The 19,665-nt window shown below is 42.9% G+C and overlaps 1 protein-coding gene across 2 annotated transcripts in view; it reads right to left on the bottom strand.

The window, feature by feature from the left end:
• Positions 1 to 651: 651 nt before the first annotated feature.
• The window catches only part of UAP1 (UDP-N-acetylglucosamine pyrophosphorylase 1), a 30,421-nt gene continuing 11,407 nt past the window's right edge, over positions 652 to 19,665 (bottom strand). Inside the window, exons 5-11 of one of the 2 annotated variants that reach the window (XM_061584013.1) lie at positions 15,309 to 15,481; positions 9,564 to 9,757; positions 8,053 to 8,196; positions 7,114 to 7,302; positions 5,700 to 5,747; positions 2,204 to 2,270; positions 652 to 833 (exon numbers count right to left, since the gene is read on the bottom strand). In XM_061584013.1, the coding sequence (XP_061439997.1) occupies positions 741 to 833; positions 2,204 to 2,270; positions 5,700 to 5,747; positions 7,114 to 7,302; positions 8,053 to 8,196; positions 9,564 to 9,757; positions 15,309 to 15,481 (908 nt within the window). In that variant the 3' untranslated portion in view covers positions 652 to 740. The remainder of the gene's footprint in view (positions 834 to 2,203; positions 2,271 to 5,699; positions 5,748 to 7,113; positions 7,303 to 8,052; positions 8,197 to 9,563; positions 9,758 to 15,308; positions 15,482 to 19,665) is intronic. The other variant, XM_061584021.1, reaches the window with a different exon arrangement.

The following is a 19,665-nucleotide window of genomic DNA, read 5'->3' as shown; positions in this document are numbered from 1 at the left end:
CCCTGGCCCAGCCGGCTGTTCCATCCCTGCTAGCTTTTATTAGCCAAGAAGGGCAAGGATCCAGCACAGAAGTGGTTGCACAAACCTGTCCAAGCACCTTGTCAATGTCCTCAAGCTGCACCAACTGAAACTCATCCAAGAAATTGGGACAAGGCTGTGCTCTGGATACCTTGCTTGATTCACCTGCTATAACACCGGAGTCTAAGTCCTGGCGGATGCTAAATATTTTATCCTGGAAGTGCCTAGCAAATTCATTACAGTGGGCCTCAGATGGTTCTACCATGTCCCTGGGGCCAGAATGTAATAGCCCCCGGACAATTCTGAAGAGCTCCGCTGGGCGGCAGATTGATGGTTTGATAGTGGCAGCAAAATATATTCACATATATTTGAAAAAAAATAAAATTTCAGACTAACTCCAAATCAACCCCCGTACCATAATGACTTTTTGCAGGTATACTATAGGATTTGATACAAAATGCAGGTGTCTTGAAGCACTGCAGCATGAAACGCAGCATCTCTTCTATTTTAAGTGTTAACTTTTTAAAAAGTTATAGATGCCACCAAGATGCCAAGAGGAAAAACGACTACATCCTTTCTTACTGCAAAAACCTCCTGGATTTTGAGGAAGCTCGTTAAATGAAAAACCCATAGGGCGATACTGAAACCTTCATTTGAATATTGACAGTCTGGCAAGAAAGGTTCACAACGAATTCCGAACCAGAAAGATGATCAGGGGGATCTCACAACCCATTCTTCACCAACTCATGGACTCCACTTCTGTCAATAATCAAAGGGGCGTGGAATTCTTTGTCCTTCACAAACTCCTCCAGAGCCTAGCAAAATAAGCAGTAGCAGATATTCAGAAACTCGGCACAACATATTTAGTAGCATTAAAGGTTCGCTAGTCAAAACCTAAGTGCAATTCAGTGTGCAGCTTTGAACTTGAAGAGAGTGCCAGGTTCAAATTCCTGTTCAATCAAGAACAAGAATTAAGGGCTGTCTTAAATAAACAATTCAACTTCATTTCTGCACATAAAGTATTAATGACCTTCATTTAGGAGTTAAATTATAGGGATAAATGAGATAAGAATGTTAGAAACACTTGGATTATTTAAAGCTTCAAGCTTAGAATAAGTCATTTATCTTCCATATACAATACAGTATAAGTGGCTGGAAAAGCCTAATTAAACTTTGTCACCCCTCTTGCACAACTGAATAGGTATTTTTAAAATGTCCAGACTGTTGTTTTGATCAAAGCCCCTCAAGGAAGTCTAACAACAAATAAATAGTCTCTTGGTTAGTTGTCTGTGGCAAGGCAAGAGTCTCCATCATACATGGGAGCTTTACAAAATAGTGCCTTAGATTTAGGACTTCTTGTCATCTGGTGCTTGTAAGAACAGGCTAATAAATGTTTGTGGGCTTATCTGCAATGCTGGTTTCTAATAATATAAGACACACAGAGTGTAAACACAATCTAAAAGCCCCGTAGCAAGTAGTAGTAAACAGTCAGAAAACTTCCCTAGAAATCAGAAAATTAGATTACAAGTAAAACAGAGTAAAATCCAGTTTCACCAGAATAAGCAGCAGTTTTACATATGACCATATAAATTGCCTGTCCATAAGTATAAAATAGGTAACTATAGTAATAATGGATGGTATTCAATGCTAGTCCTACTCAGAGTCAACCCACTGAAGTTAATCAGCATGACTAACTTGCGTTCCGAGTTGAATATAACCCAATGTGTCTATCTGGTTTATTAACCGCTTTGCCACACAAGCACTCAAAATGTGTATTTCACAACTTTCAGAATATATGGGTTTATATACCCTCCTCACCCGCCCCCAAATACTAGGAACACGAATAGTTACCTAGGGGGGCTTTTGGCATGAGTTCCAGTTACACCACTGCTTGGCTAGCCAGACAAAATGGACATTATTAACTATCCATTTCAAATCCACCCATGCACCTATAAGGTAGAATGGCTCATTATGCCAGGTGCTCTAGGCTCACCTTACCCATTCTCAGTTACAGTGACAAGGATGGACAGGCACCAGAGGTAGGGCTTGCACAGAAGACCTTCCCAGGGGATTGCACCTGATGTTTAAGCTCTGCAATCTGTCCAGAGCATTAGGACAGGATACTCACAAGTTTAAACTGGAGTGGGGTGGCGAAAGAGATATAGAGAAGACCATAGCAACTTACTTCACCCCCGTAGGACACAAGAGGAGAAATCTCACACTGAATTGGCAAGTCACTGGCATCTTTCAAACTAAGGAAGAAAAGAGGCAGAGGGGGGGAGGAGAGAGAACCACAAACAAATTAGGCAAGAGATACACGTGCCAGAATTTGGAAGGTCACTCTTTGGCACTATGTTAAAGGATTAAGCATCTTGCTAAGCACCTGCCAAAGAAGCAGTTCAGCTACAGTGAAGAACCAAGATGGTGCCCACGCAACAGCTACATCACCTGAATCCAGAGATATTAGTTAAGCATGCATTCTGAGCTTGTTAAAACACACAATAGAGATACGCTAGCAGCATCTGAGAAGACGAAGTACAACATATAAAACCCCAGGCACCCCAGGCACCCTTTAATTTGTGAGCAACGAAGTTAAACTGAGCAGACAAGTAGCAAATAATCACTTCAACACATCATTTTAAGCACTCTGCTTTCCATCTTTAGACAGACCACTTCAAACATTATGGATCTCTAGGGTTGTGCAATTTAACAACTATAGAGCAGGCAACTATAAAGATTTAGTTGGCCAGTCTGAGGGGGACAAACTTTAAATAAGCAAGTCTAAGAGTGAAGAGCATGCCATGATGTTTTACGGTGGCATTTTGGTTCTGGTATGTTAGTGTAATACAGAATTATTATTTTTTTGTAAAATGGCCTTGCCTTCTCACCATGAATGGTAGCTGGCTGTTAAGGTTTTGGAACTGTGTAAATTATTTTAATTTAACTGAATAAAATCAATCCATTCAGAGGCATATGACTGACAGCCCTGTGGGTTTTCTATTTAGAAAGTATTTCAAAATAGAAAAGAGGCATACAAACTTGTTCACATAGTGGCAAGCTACAGTGCTTGTGGCTTTTCCTACACTGAAGTGTTTTCCATGTAGGACATTACACCAACAAATGTTTGAAGTGGCCCATAAAGGTCTCTTCACAATCAAGAAATTCATAACCACTTTGTTCCAAGTCATCAGCCCAGCCTAGCAGTAAAACAAGGTAGAACATATGAAGTTGTCTAACACCAAGCTGTCCTATTTATTCTCCCTTGCAACAACCCTCACCCCCACCAGAATTTCTCTCCCTTCCGATGCAGTTGTGAAAAAGAAAGAGCAGGAGAAACTGGCATTTTCCAAGTACAACTGAGACAAATTCTTGTTTTTCCCTTGAGCACTCTGGCAAACAGAGAACGCTTGAGGAAGGAGCCTTCTCTTACTTGTGGAGATTTGGAGGAGTGGAAAAACAGCAAGATACTCCTTTGCTTCTTATCTTCTCCAAACTGCACTGCAAGTGAATGCCTGTCGAAGGAGACTGGGAGTTTCTGGCCAGAGGTATTCACCCCCCAGAGAGTGGATTTGTGGGTGCCTGGCAGAAAGGGATTTCCTCAACTGGACAGGCACACCAGGCTTGAGAGGGTTTATCTCATTTGTGCCAACTCAGAAGCAGCAGGAGACATACCTTTGCTCTCTTCTGCAAGCCACAGCATAGGGAAGGGAAGACTCCATCTCTTCCCCAGTGCAGAGGGCTTGACAGAGATATATGCATTGTGCTGAAGTTTTAAGAATGTACAAAAGAGCAGGAGTTTCTCCACAGGGCAAATAAGGCAGGCCCTTGCCTCTTCCTCCCCCCCCCGACTTGCCAGAAGATTTTGGGGTGTGTGGAAGAAAAATTGGTGGCAAGGACAAATAGAGGCTGGCTAATAAGCCAATCCAGTATCTGTGGGCCTCTAGTGATTGCTCACATTCACTCCCACACAGGTTTATGTTTTAAGCAAACCTATGCTTAGGATAGACCTATGAACGACAGAAACTTCTTCCAGAGCGGTGAAATTCACCAGTTCTGTCGGGAAGTCTTGGGTTATTATCAGTCACTTTTTATTGTCTACATAAAATCTGGAATGAGCTATAAAACTCATTCTCAGTTTAAAAAACCAATGACACCCCCCTCCCAAACATAAGCTGCTTCTAGAGCAGCACAATCTACACATCTCTTAACACATTCCTGTATACTACTCTTTCATGCATGGCAGGACAGCATAAGGCACAATGCAATATGCTGTGGCTGAACAAGTATAGTGACAATTTAAGTCAAATAATTTCAGGGCTCTCTTTAGATTAAGCACTCTTTCTATACACACACACACACAGGTCCCAGCTACTCTGACTGTGACTGCAGGATTACTTGGTTACATTCTGCAAACCTTTGGTTCCCTTCATTTATCACACCTTCCAGCGTTTCCATATCTATGAAGCACTGCATTTTTTCTAGTCTCATCCAGGAGTTGCTAATGCATTCACTGGGGCACAAGAAAGGGCCCCTAGACTCTAGGTTTTCATTAAAAAAAAAGTCCCTAGCCCTCCTAGAAAAAAGTTATGAAAGAAAATGTACAGAAAGTATTCTAAGTACTTTCTGTGAAATAAGCCAGCCTGGGTGCTCCTACCTGTCAGTGTTTTTAGACAATGAGTGAAGTCAGAGTTGTGACTGATAAGTTAGTTGTTCGGATGCCTAGAGAGCTGTTTTCCTCTCCCATTTATTGCACTTTTCCTGCTTCTGTCTTTTTTCCTAGCAGTCCTTGGAATCTCTATGTTTGCCCTTCCTTTGATCCTAGCAACCAGGATGCATCTTTCCTGTGGTGGATTCATCTGAGATCAAGTACTCCCTAGAAGTTATTTTCTGCAACTACTACTACAAAATAAGTGAGGGTGGATGTTAAAGAAGCCCCTTCCCAAATGGCAAATGCAAAATGTGAAGACTTTGCGAAGAGGCTTAGGCCTGTCTCCTGCTGTGCAGGAGCTGATGTCCAGGCACTCATTCAGAATTCACTGTATAGTTAACATTACAGTACAATTATACACATCTACTTCAAAAGTAAGTCAGCTCTCAGTTAAGCCTTGCAGATTTACAGACTCCCCGGAGGAACGCAGCCAAGTTACTCTTCAATTTTAACCATAATAATAAGCAGCTAGCAGAGTGGCATGGGGTGGCGTGGAGGCAGCATTGCTGACCTGGTTTCCCAACATGTTGCTGTCAGTTATCAAGAGGGAGGGGCAAGGAAGTAGGGAGCTTGGTGCAGTATGGGCAGAGCCAATTCAATCCTTCCAACACTGCACCCATACTGCACTGAGCTCCCTGCTGCCTTGCCCCTCCTCCCTGGTAAATGGCAGCAATGTACAGCACTGGGAATCTTTGTCAGAAATGCCTGCTTCACTTGCTAGCTGTTACTGATAATAATAAGCTCCAAGAATCTATAGTCAAGACATTACCCTTTCCCAGCATGCATCTTGGCTACCATTCCATCAATAGTTCCTGAGAGACAAGTATATTTCAGCAACAAACACCCACTCCCTGGGAGGAAAAAAAACCCATAGGTTGAGCACTAAGACCCTGCATGCTGCAGATTTGTTAGTCAGTACGCAAGCACAGCCCCATCACCATGCATTTCTCACAACCCAAGGTAGTATATTTACTTGTGATTGACATCAGCTTGGATCGCATCTGATGTTCCATTAGTGTAACTGTCTCATGGGAAGAAAAAGGATTAATGAGAAAATGAAGTTATGGAATATGCCAAAACTAAAACCAGACTTTCCTGAGAGTCTGTTATACAAAGTTTGGTGGGGCTAGTTCCATCAATATACCCTTAGGGGACCTTGGAAGCACCATTTGCTGGACTGAATGCTGAATGCTGGATTTGCTGGATACTGCTTTTGACTAACTGACTGTTACGCACACACTGTTAGCTTGGTAGACCTCTGCACTCAATTCCAGTGCCAGATTTAATGGACACCTTGGTCATTTTTTCAGAACAAAGAGAAGCAGTCTCCAACAGACTTTGTCTTCATCATATGAACTCTGTGTAAATATTTAAGCACTGTTTCAAGATCCTTTATGACTCTCATCCACCTAAATTCTCAATTCTGCCACCCCCATATGTGGACACTGATGAGATGGATCATACAAGTCCCACGATCAAATGTTTTGAGACACTCAAGTATGAACAAGTGAGTCTGCTTTATCTTGAGCCAGTGACCCATCTGCTAAGCACTTTCTACTCTACCTGGCTGCAGCTCTCCAAGGTCTACCATTATGAAGCTGTTATCCCAACTGTTCCCCAACCCATGAATTAGATATTAGCCTTGGTCACTCAACTGGCTCTGAGAGACCAGCTGCTTTTAGCCCTTCTTCCTGAAGAATTTTCATTCCAGGTGGTCATGATAAGAACTGTTGCCTGTGTTTGTTTTCCTCTTCCCTCTCCATCTCTTTTCCCCTTGTTTATCACATCTTTTAGATTTTAAGTCTGTTTTGTTTTTTATTCACTTGTTAGCTGCTCTGCAAGGCTTTTCAGTAGAGAAGTGGGGCAAAAATGCTTATGTAAATAAATACACTTCGACGTGTAGAGATTTTGTAGTCTCCTGCTTGCTGCCACTATTCTAAAGGGGCCAAATCACCTGTACCTACCCACATGTAAGGATGGCAGATCTATTTAAGGAAGATGAAGCCTAGGAGAGCTGTTCTCCAAAGGCTCGGATATCCTGGCTCCATTTTGACTCATGGAGTGTGCTAGGGTTTCATTCATTCTTCCCAAATCTACTCTAAGTCCATGTATCCTTCAAGAATGTCATAGATGCAACTGTGATGACAAAGTACACCATCAATGAAGATTGCTGCCTCACATCGTGTAGTTGTCTCAGCCATGCAATGCACTCAGAAGGTGATATTATGAACTTGCAAGCCCACTGCACAATACAATTGGGAATCCTATCAACTGGAACATCCTGCATCTTTGCACACTCTCCCAAGTGGGCAGGCATTACGTCCACTCTCACTGGGCAAACTCAGGGATGGAATGTAAAAGCAAGAGTAATGCTAAAATCATTTTACCAGGGAATGGCAGGAAGGCGTGTTCCATTTTCATCCACAAAGTGGCCACCAGCATTGAGAACCCAGCAGTGATGCAGCGACATCAGGGAGTGCCGTGCAGTGGTGGGGTTGTCTTTGCCATTTTGGCTGTCTGCATTCTTCAAAGGAGAGAACTCATCTTCTCGCAGTACTTCATAAACCACAAATTTCCTGGATGTGCAACAAATCAGAAATCGGTCAAGTATTTTAGACTTTATTTTTCCATCAAATCTGAAGGAAGCCAACCAGCATTCAAGAAGATTCTTAAACTTTTCAAATTATGTAGAAGACAAAGCCACTCAACCATGCAAGCTTGTAGCTGGAAATCAGTTGCCAAGGAGAGGGGTGAGGATTTGTAAGAGCCATTGATTTCAAAGTCTGCACAAACTGACATTTCCCCCCTCTTTCTAGTGATTGCTGGGGCAGGCCCAACCTTACCCACCAAGGACTGATGAAGATCAATGGGTGCAAACAGACCTTAGTACCAGAGCCTCAGTATACAGAGGGGAAGGGCATTGACCAGCCACCTCCTCCTGTCTAAGCCAGCTCCCTGCCCTCCTTCCACCCCCACCTCTGTGCTACTAGTTGCCACAACAGTCTCAGAATGAATTAATGCTCCTGACCCTTAAGTCACGATCTATTCTCACCACCTCATGCAACATACTTCTTTCTGCTCTCTGAATTGCAAGATCATCTTAATTCCTTTCTTTGCTTTCCTCAGCTAGTTTCCAAGCAACTCAGCTCCCCAGCCTACATGCCGCATTGAGCTATGAGCACCTTCAACATTCTACAGTTGTGAAGACCCAAAAATTGGCCGTTTTGTTTAAAAGTAAAGACAAGACACCAAACTCCAGTTGACAACATACAATGTAAAATGCTCTCAGAGCTAGATGGACAAAGAAGCAGCAGCTAAGGACTTACTTGGCAAACTGGAAGATATCAAATACAAACTTCTCCATCTTAATCCCATTTGGTTTATCTGGCTTCACAAGCTTCCCAGTGGCTATATCTACGTACGGGATCTTCTTTTGGGCTATGTGGTGCTGCAGCTGAGGTTCATAAACACTGAAACATCAAAGTAAGAGTTAGCAGAGTCCACAGCATGCAGGGAATCAAGGGCCATTAGCTAAATTAAACTTCCATGTACCAGAAGTTGGGGACAGAGAACAGGGGTAGACAATCACCTTTGTGCCATGTTTGAGAGCCATTTGGCTGCACGGCTGCTGAAAACCAATATGGAATGAGATAGAACTGCTTAGTTATATCAAGGTCCAAGGTTTTCATTGAATATTAATGTATTTCCAGCAGCAGACTTCTGACATCCAGACAATCTATCCCAAGTCTGGATATCGGGTCCCCAGCTTTGCTCTACCTTTTGGCTGCAAAGGGAAAAGATGTCATTTTCTACAGAAGCTTTGCAGTTAGGAATCCCTGCCACTTTTCCCAAGCACATACAGGTAGCAGCATCTGGTGCAAATCTCAGTGCAAGTGCATTGCATCAGCATGCCGAAGTCTGCACTAACTCTTCATTTTCTTAATGGCACCATTCAAATTGCTGCTTTTGAATGAGAACTGTAGCATTTCTCTTCTAGGCCTAGACACAATCTGTATATCATGTGAAGCCATAAAAATAAAATTTATACATTTACTGTTCCAATTGCTACAAAATAACACTGAGACTAGAAGTTAGAGCTTTATGGTGGGATTAGCATCATGCACTCACAAAAAGCCTTGTCATTTCCACAAGCAAGTGCCACTGAGCTTCAAAATCTGAGAAGCGTTACCCTAGTCCCCATTCATTTCAGCCTTTAAAATGAGAAAGGGGGACATATAATCTGCAAAGAGACAGTATAAAAACATAGTAGAATCAAATGGTAACTTTTTTTTCAAAATTGTACCATCTCAGGCTTGAGAGAGGTATTTGCAGCTTCCCCCCCTCATTTGGCTAACGTTAAATCTCCCTAGACCTAGAACAGTACCATAGGGATGGAACCTGCGGCCATCCAGATGTTGCTGGATTACAACTCGCGTCACCCCTGACCCTTGGCCAGAGTGACCGGGGCTGGTGGAAGCTGGTGTCCAACATCATTTGGAGGGTAACGGGTTCCTCATCCCTGCAGTAGCATGTTGTGGAGGAGCTAAGCCTAGCTGAATTCTCTTCTTAACATGCTAGTTTCTGTTTGGAGATAGTAGTTCTCTCTCCACCCCAGGAAGCATTCCAACATGCAGCCCCCTACCTTCAGCCTAAAGTGACACAGTTCAGCAAGATTTGTCACTTGATTCTGTTGCATATATAAACTGGTCTTGTTCACTGAAAAATTCCAATACAAGGGGGAGGTAGCAATGGCAGATACAGGACAGAAAGAATTAACATATGGAAAAGTTATACCACTCCCCCAGGACAACGTTTCATGAATAAAGGATGCCCATACTTGACAACGTCTTTCAGAAACTCCATTGTGAAGTAGTGGTTGGCTATGTTCCCAGCATTAAATAGCAGCCGACCATCAGGACTCCTTTTCTGTGCTGTGGCCAGAGAGATCTCACTGTACTCCACCACCTGGTAAACACCAGCCACTCGACACACCACACCAACTGGCTCCGTGGGATTGGTCTTTTCGACTACCTAATAGAGGATAACAAGAAGGAGTCTTGCAACTAACAAATTTATTATGGCGTAAGCTTTTGCGGACTAGAGTCAACTTCATCATATGCACATTATCCTTAGTTGGACAGTATAATATTCATAGGTATAGAAGATGAAAAAATGTAAATAATGGGATCAAAAGGCAATAAAATTCAAAAAGTCAGGTCTGACAATTCAATTAAGAGGCTATTCACGAGATGAAAGGGTGTAGTTGCACCGTAAGGTATATGCATATTATCAAAATGCATAGTAACCAACAGACTTCACTTAGCAAAAATCAAACCCAGCTTTGGAAAGCATTTTAATACATTTATTATGGTCAGAGAGATGTCTAGCCAGTTCTGGCATCCTCCTTGCCACCAGGATCATAGGCAAAAAAATGGGTGGCATAGGACCATGCAGAATTTTCTGTGACAAAGAACTCTTCCATCATCCAAAATGAAAGTAAACTTGTTCATGATAACCAAATCATTTAAAATTGGGAAACTTCACCACTAGAACAAATGTTTAGATGCGCACTCCTGCACTGTAATCATCTCTCTTTATCTCTTTCCATTTTACCACATGGGGGTGTCGTGCCACAGCACTGACACTATGAACTGGTAAAAATTTACACCAGACTTTTTTTTTTTTTTTAGAAGAGAGTCAGAGTCAGTTGTCATAGCTCATGATTCTTTATATGTAGCTCACAGTTCTTTATTCATTTTTACATATATTGACTATTACTGGTATGGGGTACCATGTCTGGCAGCGTCTTGTGCCCAAATGAAACATCGACTGGATGTGCTAATGCACCTGTCATGAAATTGTAACACTGTTCAAAATAGTTCATTGTAACATAGCTCAGATGCAGAGAATTGTGGGGATTTCATCTTGGGAGAAGATGGGCCTCTGTGTGAGTGGAAAACTTTTAAGTTTCGTTTCTCAGCTGCCACTAATTAAGAACTGGAGAAGAGCACCTGGTTATCTCTGTTATCTGGTGAGAGCCTGGTACTCAAGGCCAAGCGGGCCTGAGAAGAGTTGAGATCAGGAAGGGAGGGGGGGCCTGTTAAGGCGCGAAAAGTGAAGAAGCTTCGGGAAAATTACTTCATTTGGAAGCCCCCTGATTGGCTGAATCATAGTGAACTGTTGCTAGGGTTTTTTCCTTAAGTATAGGGGGTGAGACCCATAGTCTTTGTTCCCCTGGGTTCCATCTAGACGGGTGGTTACCTGTGTGGGGTTCCACTGCCTTCACTACCCTACTTATGTCTCTCTGAGGAGAGATGAAATTTACAACAACTACCTCTTCAAGTAAGTAGAATAGGTCAGTCAGTTTTGTTATTTTTGGTTGTGTCTGAACTCTCCTGTATGTCTTACGTAAATCCCTGGTTGGATGTGGGTTTTGAGGAATTGTTTTGCTGCTATTAATTGTGCACTTATATCAGTGGTTCTCAAACTTTTTTGGTGCATGGCACACTGTAAAACATATAAAAAATTTCTGGCGAACTTCGTGTACAAAATTAAAAATATATTAATATATTTTAAACTATGAATAAAAATAACTTAATAATAATATACTTTCATAATATTCACGGCACACCTAGCCACCTCTTGCAGCGCACCAGTGTTTCCCGGCGCACCATTTGAGAATCACTGACTTATATTTTTTTAATAAAGCTACTTCTTATTTACCCTTGTATGTTCATTGAGTGAGAACAATTTTGGTTCTGCATCCAGTACCTTGACCGCTGACCATGAACTACCTAGAGTGTGTTTTGGCTTTACCAGAGGCTTCTGGACAAGGAGTGCCTGTTTGGCTCTTGTCCTTAGGAATCCTTGGTTTACCTATTTCTGGGCTCTGGGTTCCCCTGACTCAGAGTGAGAACCAGTAAAAGGGGTGGTGGCAGCCTATCTTATTTATTTATTTATTTTATTTGTTAAATTTTTATACCGCCCCACTAGCATAGCTCTCTGGGCAGTGTACAACAAGAGATACAAATATATACAATGAAATCCCATAATAAAATACAACAAAAATATAAGAGAATAAAAAATCTAAAAACAGTTACAGCACATTTTAAAACTAACTTAAGTTAGATTAAAATGCCTTAGAAAAGAGGAAGGTTTTAACTTGGCGCCGAAAAGATAGCAATGTCGGCGCCAAGCACACCTCATCGGGAAGACTATTCCACAGTTCGGGGGCCACCACTGAGAAGGCCCTAGTTCTCGTTACCACCCTCCGAGCTTCTCTATGAGTAGGAACTCGGAAGAGGGCCTTCGATGTAGAACGCAGTGTACGGGCAGGTTCATATTGGGAGAGGCGTTCCAGCAGGTATTGTGGTCCCGCGCTGTATAAGGCTTTATAGGTTAAGACCAGCACTTTGAATCTGGCCCGGAAACATATTAGAAGCCAGTGCAAGCGAGCCAGAACAGGTGTTATGTGTTCAGACCGCCTGGTCCTCGTTATCAATCTGACCGCCGCGTTTTGCACGAGCTGTAGCTTCCGAACTGTCTTCAGAGGCAGCCCTACGTAGAGCGCATTGCAGTAATCCACTTACGAGGTTACCAGAGCATGTACAACTGATGTGAGGTCCTCCCTGCTCAGATAGGGACGTAGTTGGGCTACCAACCGAAGTTGGTAGAACGCATTCCGTGCCACCGAGGCTACTTGAGCCTCAAGTGACAGGGAAGGATCTAAAAAAACTCCCAGACTACGAACCCGCTCCTTTAGGGGGAGTGTAACCCCGTCCAGGACAGGGTGTATATCCACCATCTGATCAGAGAAACCACCCACCAACAGCATCTCAGTCTTGTCTGGATTGAGCCTCTGTTTGTTAGCTCCCATCCAGTCCATTATCGCGGCCAGGCAGCGGTTCAGCACATTGACAGCCTCACCTGAGGAAGATGAAAAGGAGAAGTAGAGTTGAGTGTCATCAGCGTACTGATGGCAACGCACTCCAAAACTCCTGATGACCACACCCAACGGCTTCATGTAGATGTTGAAAAGCATGGGAGACAGAACTGTCCCCTGCGGGACTCCACATTGGAGAGCCCACGGTGTCGAGCAATGTTCCCCAAGCACTACCTTCTGGAGACGACCTGCCAAGTAGGAGCGGAACCACTGCCAAGCAGTGCCTCCAACTCCCAACTCCGCGAGCCTCTCCAGAAGGATACCATGGTCGATGGTATCAAAAGCCGCTGAGAGATCAAGGAGAATCAACAGAGTTACACTCCCTCCGTCCCTCTCCCGACATAGGTCATCATACAGGGCGACCAAGGCTGTCTCGGTGCCGAAACCGGGCCTAAAACCCAATTGAAATGGATCTAGATAATCGGTCTCATCCAATAGCGCCTGGAGCTGGGCAGCAACCACTCGTTCCAAGATCTTGCCCAGGAATGGAACATTCGCTACTGGTCTGTAGCTATTAAGGTCTTCTGGGTCCAAGGAAGGTTTTTTCAGAAGTGGTCTCACTACTGCCTCTTTCAGACAGCCAGGGACCACTCCCTCTCGTAAAGAGGCGTTTATCACTGCCCTGGCCCAACCGGGTGTTCCATCCCTGCTAGTTTTTATTAGCCAAGAGGGGCAAGGATCTAGTGTAGAAGTGGTTGCACGTACCTGTCCAAGCACCTTGTCCACATCCTCGAGCTGAGCCAACTGAAACTCATCCAATAAAACATGACAAGACTGTGCTCCGGACGCCTCATCAGGATCAGCTGCTATAAACTGGGAGTCTAAGTCCCGGCGGATGCACAAGATCTTATTCTGGAAGTGTCCAGCAAACTCATCACAGCGGGCCACCGATGACTCTACCATGTCCTGTAGGCCTGGATGGAGTAGCCCTCAGACAACTCTAGAAAGCTCCACTTTCTTCTACCTTGCAGGGTTGGTGCTGGTTTGCACAGCCTTGGCAAGGGGGGAAATTGGGTTCCGGATCAATTACCCAGGGTGGGGAATTGGGTCTGAGGCATGCACCTGGCACCTGTGGGGGGTTAGGGCATGACAGCACCTACTCAGCAAGGACAATCTGCTGCTGTAAGTGACAGCATTGGGGGCCACACACAGCACTCTGGAGCTTTTATTCTTCCTCACCCACCAGCTTGCTCTGGGTAAGATTCATACAGAATTATGATGATACACAAAACTGCTAGTGGCAGGTCTACCCCCTGTTTTTCCTTGTTTGGGGTGTAGGCCTTATACACACACAAAAATCCCATTCAGCATTTATTTATCCTCTTTGGTAATATTTTTCATCCTGGTAAGTAGATATATCAAATAAATGGTGAATTACTGGAACAAATGAGACATTATTGCTAAATCCTTCCTACTCTCTTTGTTTATTGATGCAAACCTTCTTCACTCCATCTGACTCAGTCATCTCACTCTAAGGGCCCCTCCAGATGGGTGTTTTATTGCAAGTGAATTCTGCAACATGTCAACACAAATAATGCATTAGTGGTACATTTATTCTGCTTTAGTTTGCTCTGCGATGCTTCCCCATTGCTGGGAATTACATATTATTGCTGTCTGGAGGAGCTAGAGCACAACAAAAGCAGAACAAAAATAAACCAAAATATTTATGGTGCAGAAAGTTAAGAGATTCCCACAGGAAGTAACATGGGAAGAACTGAGTGGAAGTGAAGCAGTGTCACTGCCCAGAAACTTTTGCAAACAGTATTGAAATCAGGATCGCGTGTGACCACCCCAATAGCAGCAAGGGTACTAATCATCATTAATGTGCCATAAAGGATGCGGGGGGGGGGGGCGCTAACTGAATCTTACTTACCTTCCTAAATGAATTTAATGGATTTTTAACTGCCTTGAACGTTGCTGTTACTCGAAAGCTTCTCCTCCTCCAAAGTTTTGCTAAGGCATTACAGGGATATCAGAACAATGATAAAGGTCTTAGATTATTATTTCTGCAAAAGTGTTTGTGAGTTCACTCTTGCTTTTCCATCCCGAGTTACACAGAATTCAAAAGTCTGCATATTCTTACATCACCAGTTAAGTTTATCAAGATCTATATTAAATAGATTAGGTACTATTACTATTAATAAAACCTGCATATAGCACTTTTTGAGTTGTTCCTCATATACTGGTATTGCTGAGATAATATATCCTTATGTATTAATGCTGAGATAATTATCCTTATGTATATCCATCATACCTTCCAACCATGTCCCCTCCAGATGTATTGGCTGGGACTGAGGAAAATCAAAATCCAACATATATGGAGGACACCAGGTTGGTGAAGGCTGAAACATACACTGTGGATGGAGAGGCTGGTCCTGAAAGAACAGATGCCCAAGGCCACCTGACAAGTTTGTGACTGAAGTGAGATTTGAACCAGGGGATTACCAGCTCTCCTCTTAGCCACTATGGTACACCATATCTCCATTTTCTCTCTCATTCTCTGGGACCAAGATCACACTGGTTTTCTACACCTAGCATTCCCACCCCCAAGGTCTTACAGAGTCACTTGCCCAAACACAATGATAGCAAAAGGAGGTGGGGGGCAACTTATTATCTACAGTCTGTGTAAACACTAGTTACCTTTGCTCCACAGTCTGCTCCCTTCTGTAAACAGAACCCAATGAACCGAGGGTCAGCCACTTTTACCAAAATGTTGTCAACACAATAGACATGGATGCTGCCAATGCCTCGCTTTTCCATGTCTTCCATGATATGATGGGCTCCCAAAGCACGGTACAGGCCACCATTGCCATCTTTGAGGGAGGGGGAGAAAAAGAAGCAGTTCAGTATGTCAGATAAATAGATGTAAATAAATATTTTTGTCCCACTTTTAGAATTACCCAACGCAAAGTTATCATAGCTAACATTTGTCAATAAAAATCTAGTGCTATAACACAAAAAGTAAATTAGTAGCAGCACCTCTGAAAATTTTGATTTAGTCTCCTCCAAATGCTTTTCAATTTTTTAAAAAAAGCTTCTTCCCCCTCCTCCCAACACAAACCACAGAGAAAGTGACCCATTCTCTGGAGAGAGTTCTGCAGTGATGGTGCTACACCTTATGGTCACCTACATTACCTCACATGCCGCTGGCACTTGGAGCTTGTCTGAGGGACCAGCAAGGCCCACATGGGAGGAAGCATTCCCTTTAGACAGGCAAAGCCTATTTAGGGATTTTAAAACTAAGAAGCAATGCTATGATCTGGGCTCCACAAGGGATAGCATTTCAGTTCTAACTGCCAGTTGGGCAATCCAAAGATAATATATACATTAATCACAAGATTTGCTGGACAAGAGATGAGACACGGAAGCAGCCACAATGGTTGCTGCAAAAAGGACAACCTGTGCCTCTACAACACACCTTCAACTAGCCTGCAGCCCTTCTGTATCTTCTTTCATATACATGTTCTATTAACACGCTGTGGTCTGAAGGCACAGAAGGCTACCATTTTGCTGAACCTAAGCGGGTCTGATCAACAGCTTAATGACAGACTGCTTGAGAACCACATGTACTCTCTTTGGATTACATCAAAGAAGAAAAGCAGGACACACGTGTAAGAAAAATAAAAGTTGTGTTCTCCCCTTACCCCTTAAAAAGGTATGAATTGGTTGAAGAGAAGAACAGGTTACTCTCCAGAATGATGATGAAGCAATTTAAACTCTGAGTATTGGTCTTATGTAGCCAAAACAGCACAATAAAGATATCAGCAATCTAAGGGGAACCCCAAAGTATGCAGAAGTAAAAATAATAAAATAGAAACCCACAGGGCAAAAAACAGTCCAATCAGGACTGAACATCCTCAGTGGACACAGAATGTTAACAGTTGGGGGGGGGGGAAGAGAAAGAGAGAGAGAAAAAGAGAGAGAGAGACCAGTTGGGAAGGGAACTAAAGCTACACTTTTTTTAATCTATACTGTTTTGTTTTCACTTTTTTATCATTGTAACTATTTTACTTGTTTTTATAGGATTATGTTGTATTATTGCCCACCCTTCACCAATAAGTCCCAGGGCAGGTTACAAAATCTAAAATACAACATTAAAAAGAATTAAAACACATTTCAATCACAAGAATAGGTGACTGAAAACATACATCTAAGGAGCCGAAGGCCTGGGTAAAGAGGTGTGTTTTTAGCATTTGCCGAAAACTGTATAGTGAAGGTGCCAGAAGGATCTCTGCAGGGGGGGAATTCCACCATTTAGGGGCTGCCACAGAGAAAACTCTCTCCCGGCCACCATCCCCCAAAATTTTAAGGATGGCAGAACTACCAAGAAGGCCCCCTCTGCTGATCTTAACACCCAAGAGAGTCTGTAGGGAAGGAGATAGTCTTGAGATATTTGGGGCCTAAGTTGTTTAGGGCTTTAAACACTAACATGAGCACCTTCTATTGGGCCCGGAAACAAACTGGCAACCAATGCAACTATTTTAGAATAGGGGTTATAAAAGTTCTAAAAGGAATCCCAGCCTTGACGCTGCATTTTGGACCATTTAAAGTTTCTGAGACACCTTCAAGGGCAGCCCCACATAGAGCACATTGCAATAATCCAATCTAGAAGTTATCAGAGCATGGAGGACTGCTGCCAAGTCATCTCAGTCATAAGAACATAAGAACTGGATCAGGCCAGTGGCCCATCTAGTCCAGCATCCTGTTCTCACAGTGGCCAACCAGGTGCCTGGGGGAAGCCCGCAAGGAGGACCTGAGTCCAAAAGGAGCCATAGCTAGCAAACCAGACGGAGCTGGAAATAGGCACTCCTAGACATCGAGGCCACATGCACCTCTAGTAACAGTGCTGGATCAAGGAATACCCACAAGCAACTAACCTGTTCCTTCCAGGGGAGTGCAACCCCATCCAGAATAGGCCGTCTTTCCATAACTAGAACTTGGAACACACAACACCTGTCTTTTCAAGATTCAGCTTTAGTTTGCTGCCTCACATGCAGTCCATCACTGCATCCAGACACTTGTCTAGCACCTCAACTCCCTCTCCTGATTCAGATAAAACTCCTTATGAATGCTCCCAGAGGGTTCATACAGATGTTAAATAGCATGGGGGACAAGATGGAACTTTGCAGAACACCACAGGAAAACTCCCATGGTGTTGAACAGAAGCCTCCCATAACTACTTTCTGGCAATGTTACTGGAAGCAGGGGCAGAACTGCTGAAGTAAAGTGCCTCCAGTTCCCACCTTCCTGAACCGCTCCAGAAGGATACCATTGTCAATGGTATCAAAAGCCGCTGAAACATCAAGAACAAGCAGGGTTGCACTCCCCCCATCTCTCTCTCAGCATGTGTCCAGGGCAACTAAGGCAGTCTCAGTGCCATGACTGGACCTAAAGCTAGACTGAAATGGATCCAGATATTCCTTCTCCTCCAAGCATGCCTGAAGTTGGATTGCCAGTACCTTCTTGAGCACCTTGCCCCAAAAAGAGATATTTGCCAGTGGGCAATAATTATTTTACACTTCTGGGTGCAAGGACGACATCTTAAGGAGAGGATGCACCACCCTGAGACCTTATGGTAAAGGGCAGGTAAGATATAAAATCAATAAATAAACAAAGCACTATGGAGGAAGACATGACTGATTGGAAAAGTGAATAGGAGCCCTCCAAAAAGCAACATTCTGTTGCAGGTCACACTTTTTCTTTCAGATTTAACAATTAAAAAGAGCAATGACTATAACAAGAAATGGAAGAAAAATGTTTACTAACCTATCCTTCATGAAATATGTAACTTCCTTTTTAATAAGGACTTACACTAAACATAAGTCTTAAATTTTAAACAAAATGACTTCAGGAGGCACATAGAGCAGTATTTCCACATTTGAAATATCTATAAACCTATCAATTGAAGACGTTGGCTTTGTGAAAATAACTGAGGGGAGCACTGTGTAAGGGCTCAGTAATGCTGGGGCTTGGTTATATAATTCAAGAAATTCAGCATCTTGCTTTACTTAAAGGCCCCAACACATTTTTATTGAGGTATGTTAAAAAAAAAGTGTTACCCACCTGAATAGCATGAGCTAAATTTCTGCCTCACTTGCATTTAGAAAATACTGGAGATCTTATTCGGAATCATAAAAAAAGGACAGTCACTCAAAGTTTGGACTTGTGAAATCACCCACTACTGAGAACCAAACTGAAACTACAATTTAGCAATCAAATGTGGAGATGAATTATGTAATACCTTAAGAATACACATCAGAAGACAAATTCTTACAGTGTCTCTATTATAATTACTGGTGTTAGTCAAGTTTAGCTACTGATTGGTATAATGCTGTATAAAGTTTGGAAATCTGTCTTATTTTTGTTTATTTCTAACTTTTACACTGTTTTGTCATGTTTATCACTCTTTGTATTTTTTTGTATGATAAAAAATTGAATGAGTTAATGTGGAAAGCCAGCAAAGCGGGGTGGGGGGGGAGAGGAATGAGGACAAAATGACAATTCTTTTATCAGGGCTACACCATTATGTTAAACTGTGGATTTGCCTAGATATTGTGAAACAAAATGTGGGAGCAGGGGAGGCTTGCTGGTGAATGTGGCAGCCTGAGCTATTCAGCAGAAGCCCCAACATCTTTCTCTCCTCAAGTAATGGGAAGCTAGTCATGGACATGAGCAGAAGCTCAAATCCCAAACAGCTTACATCTTCATGCCACTTGCCACAAGGCAAGATATGCTGTAGGCTAGAGCGCAGAAACAGAAACCTGGTCTCCTTCTCTCATCCACTCTCCAAAGAGGAAGGACACCTAATTGTTCCTCTAACAAGTTGAGGGTCATAATAAGGTTACATTCCAGAGGTCCCTTGTAATGGCTTCTGGCAAGATAAGCTTTCTTAACAAATATAGTATCTGAACAAAATGGAGATTTACAGAAAAGAACAAAAATAGCTGTATTCAAGTAGATAATCACATGTGGGTTAATTATTTAAAGTGTTTATATC

The sequence above is a fragment of the Rhineura floridana genome, chromosome 1, assembly GCF_030035675.1.
Source record: "Rhineura floridana isolate rRhiFlo1 chromosome 1, rRhiFlo1.hap2, whole genome shotgun sequence".
Classification (NCBI taxonomy): domain Eukaryota; kingdom Metazoa; phylum Chordata; class Lepidosauria; order Squamata; family Rhineuridae; genus Rhineura; species Rhineura floridana.
Note: the sequence above shows the minus strand (reverse complement) of the source record. Positions and strands in the feature narration are given on the sequence as shown.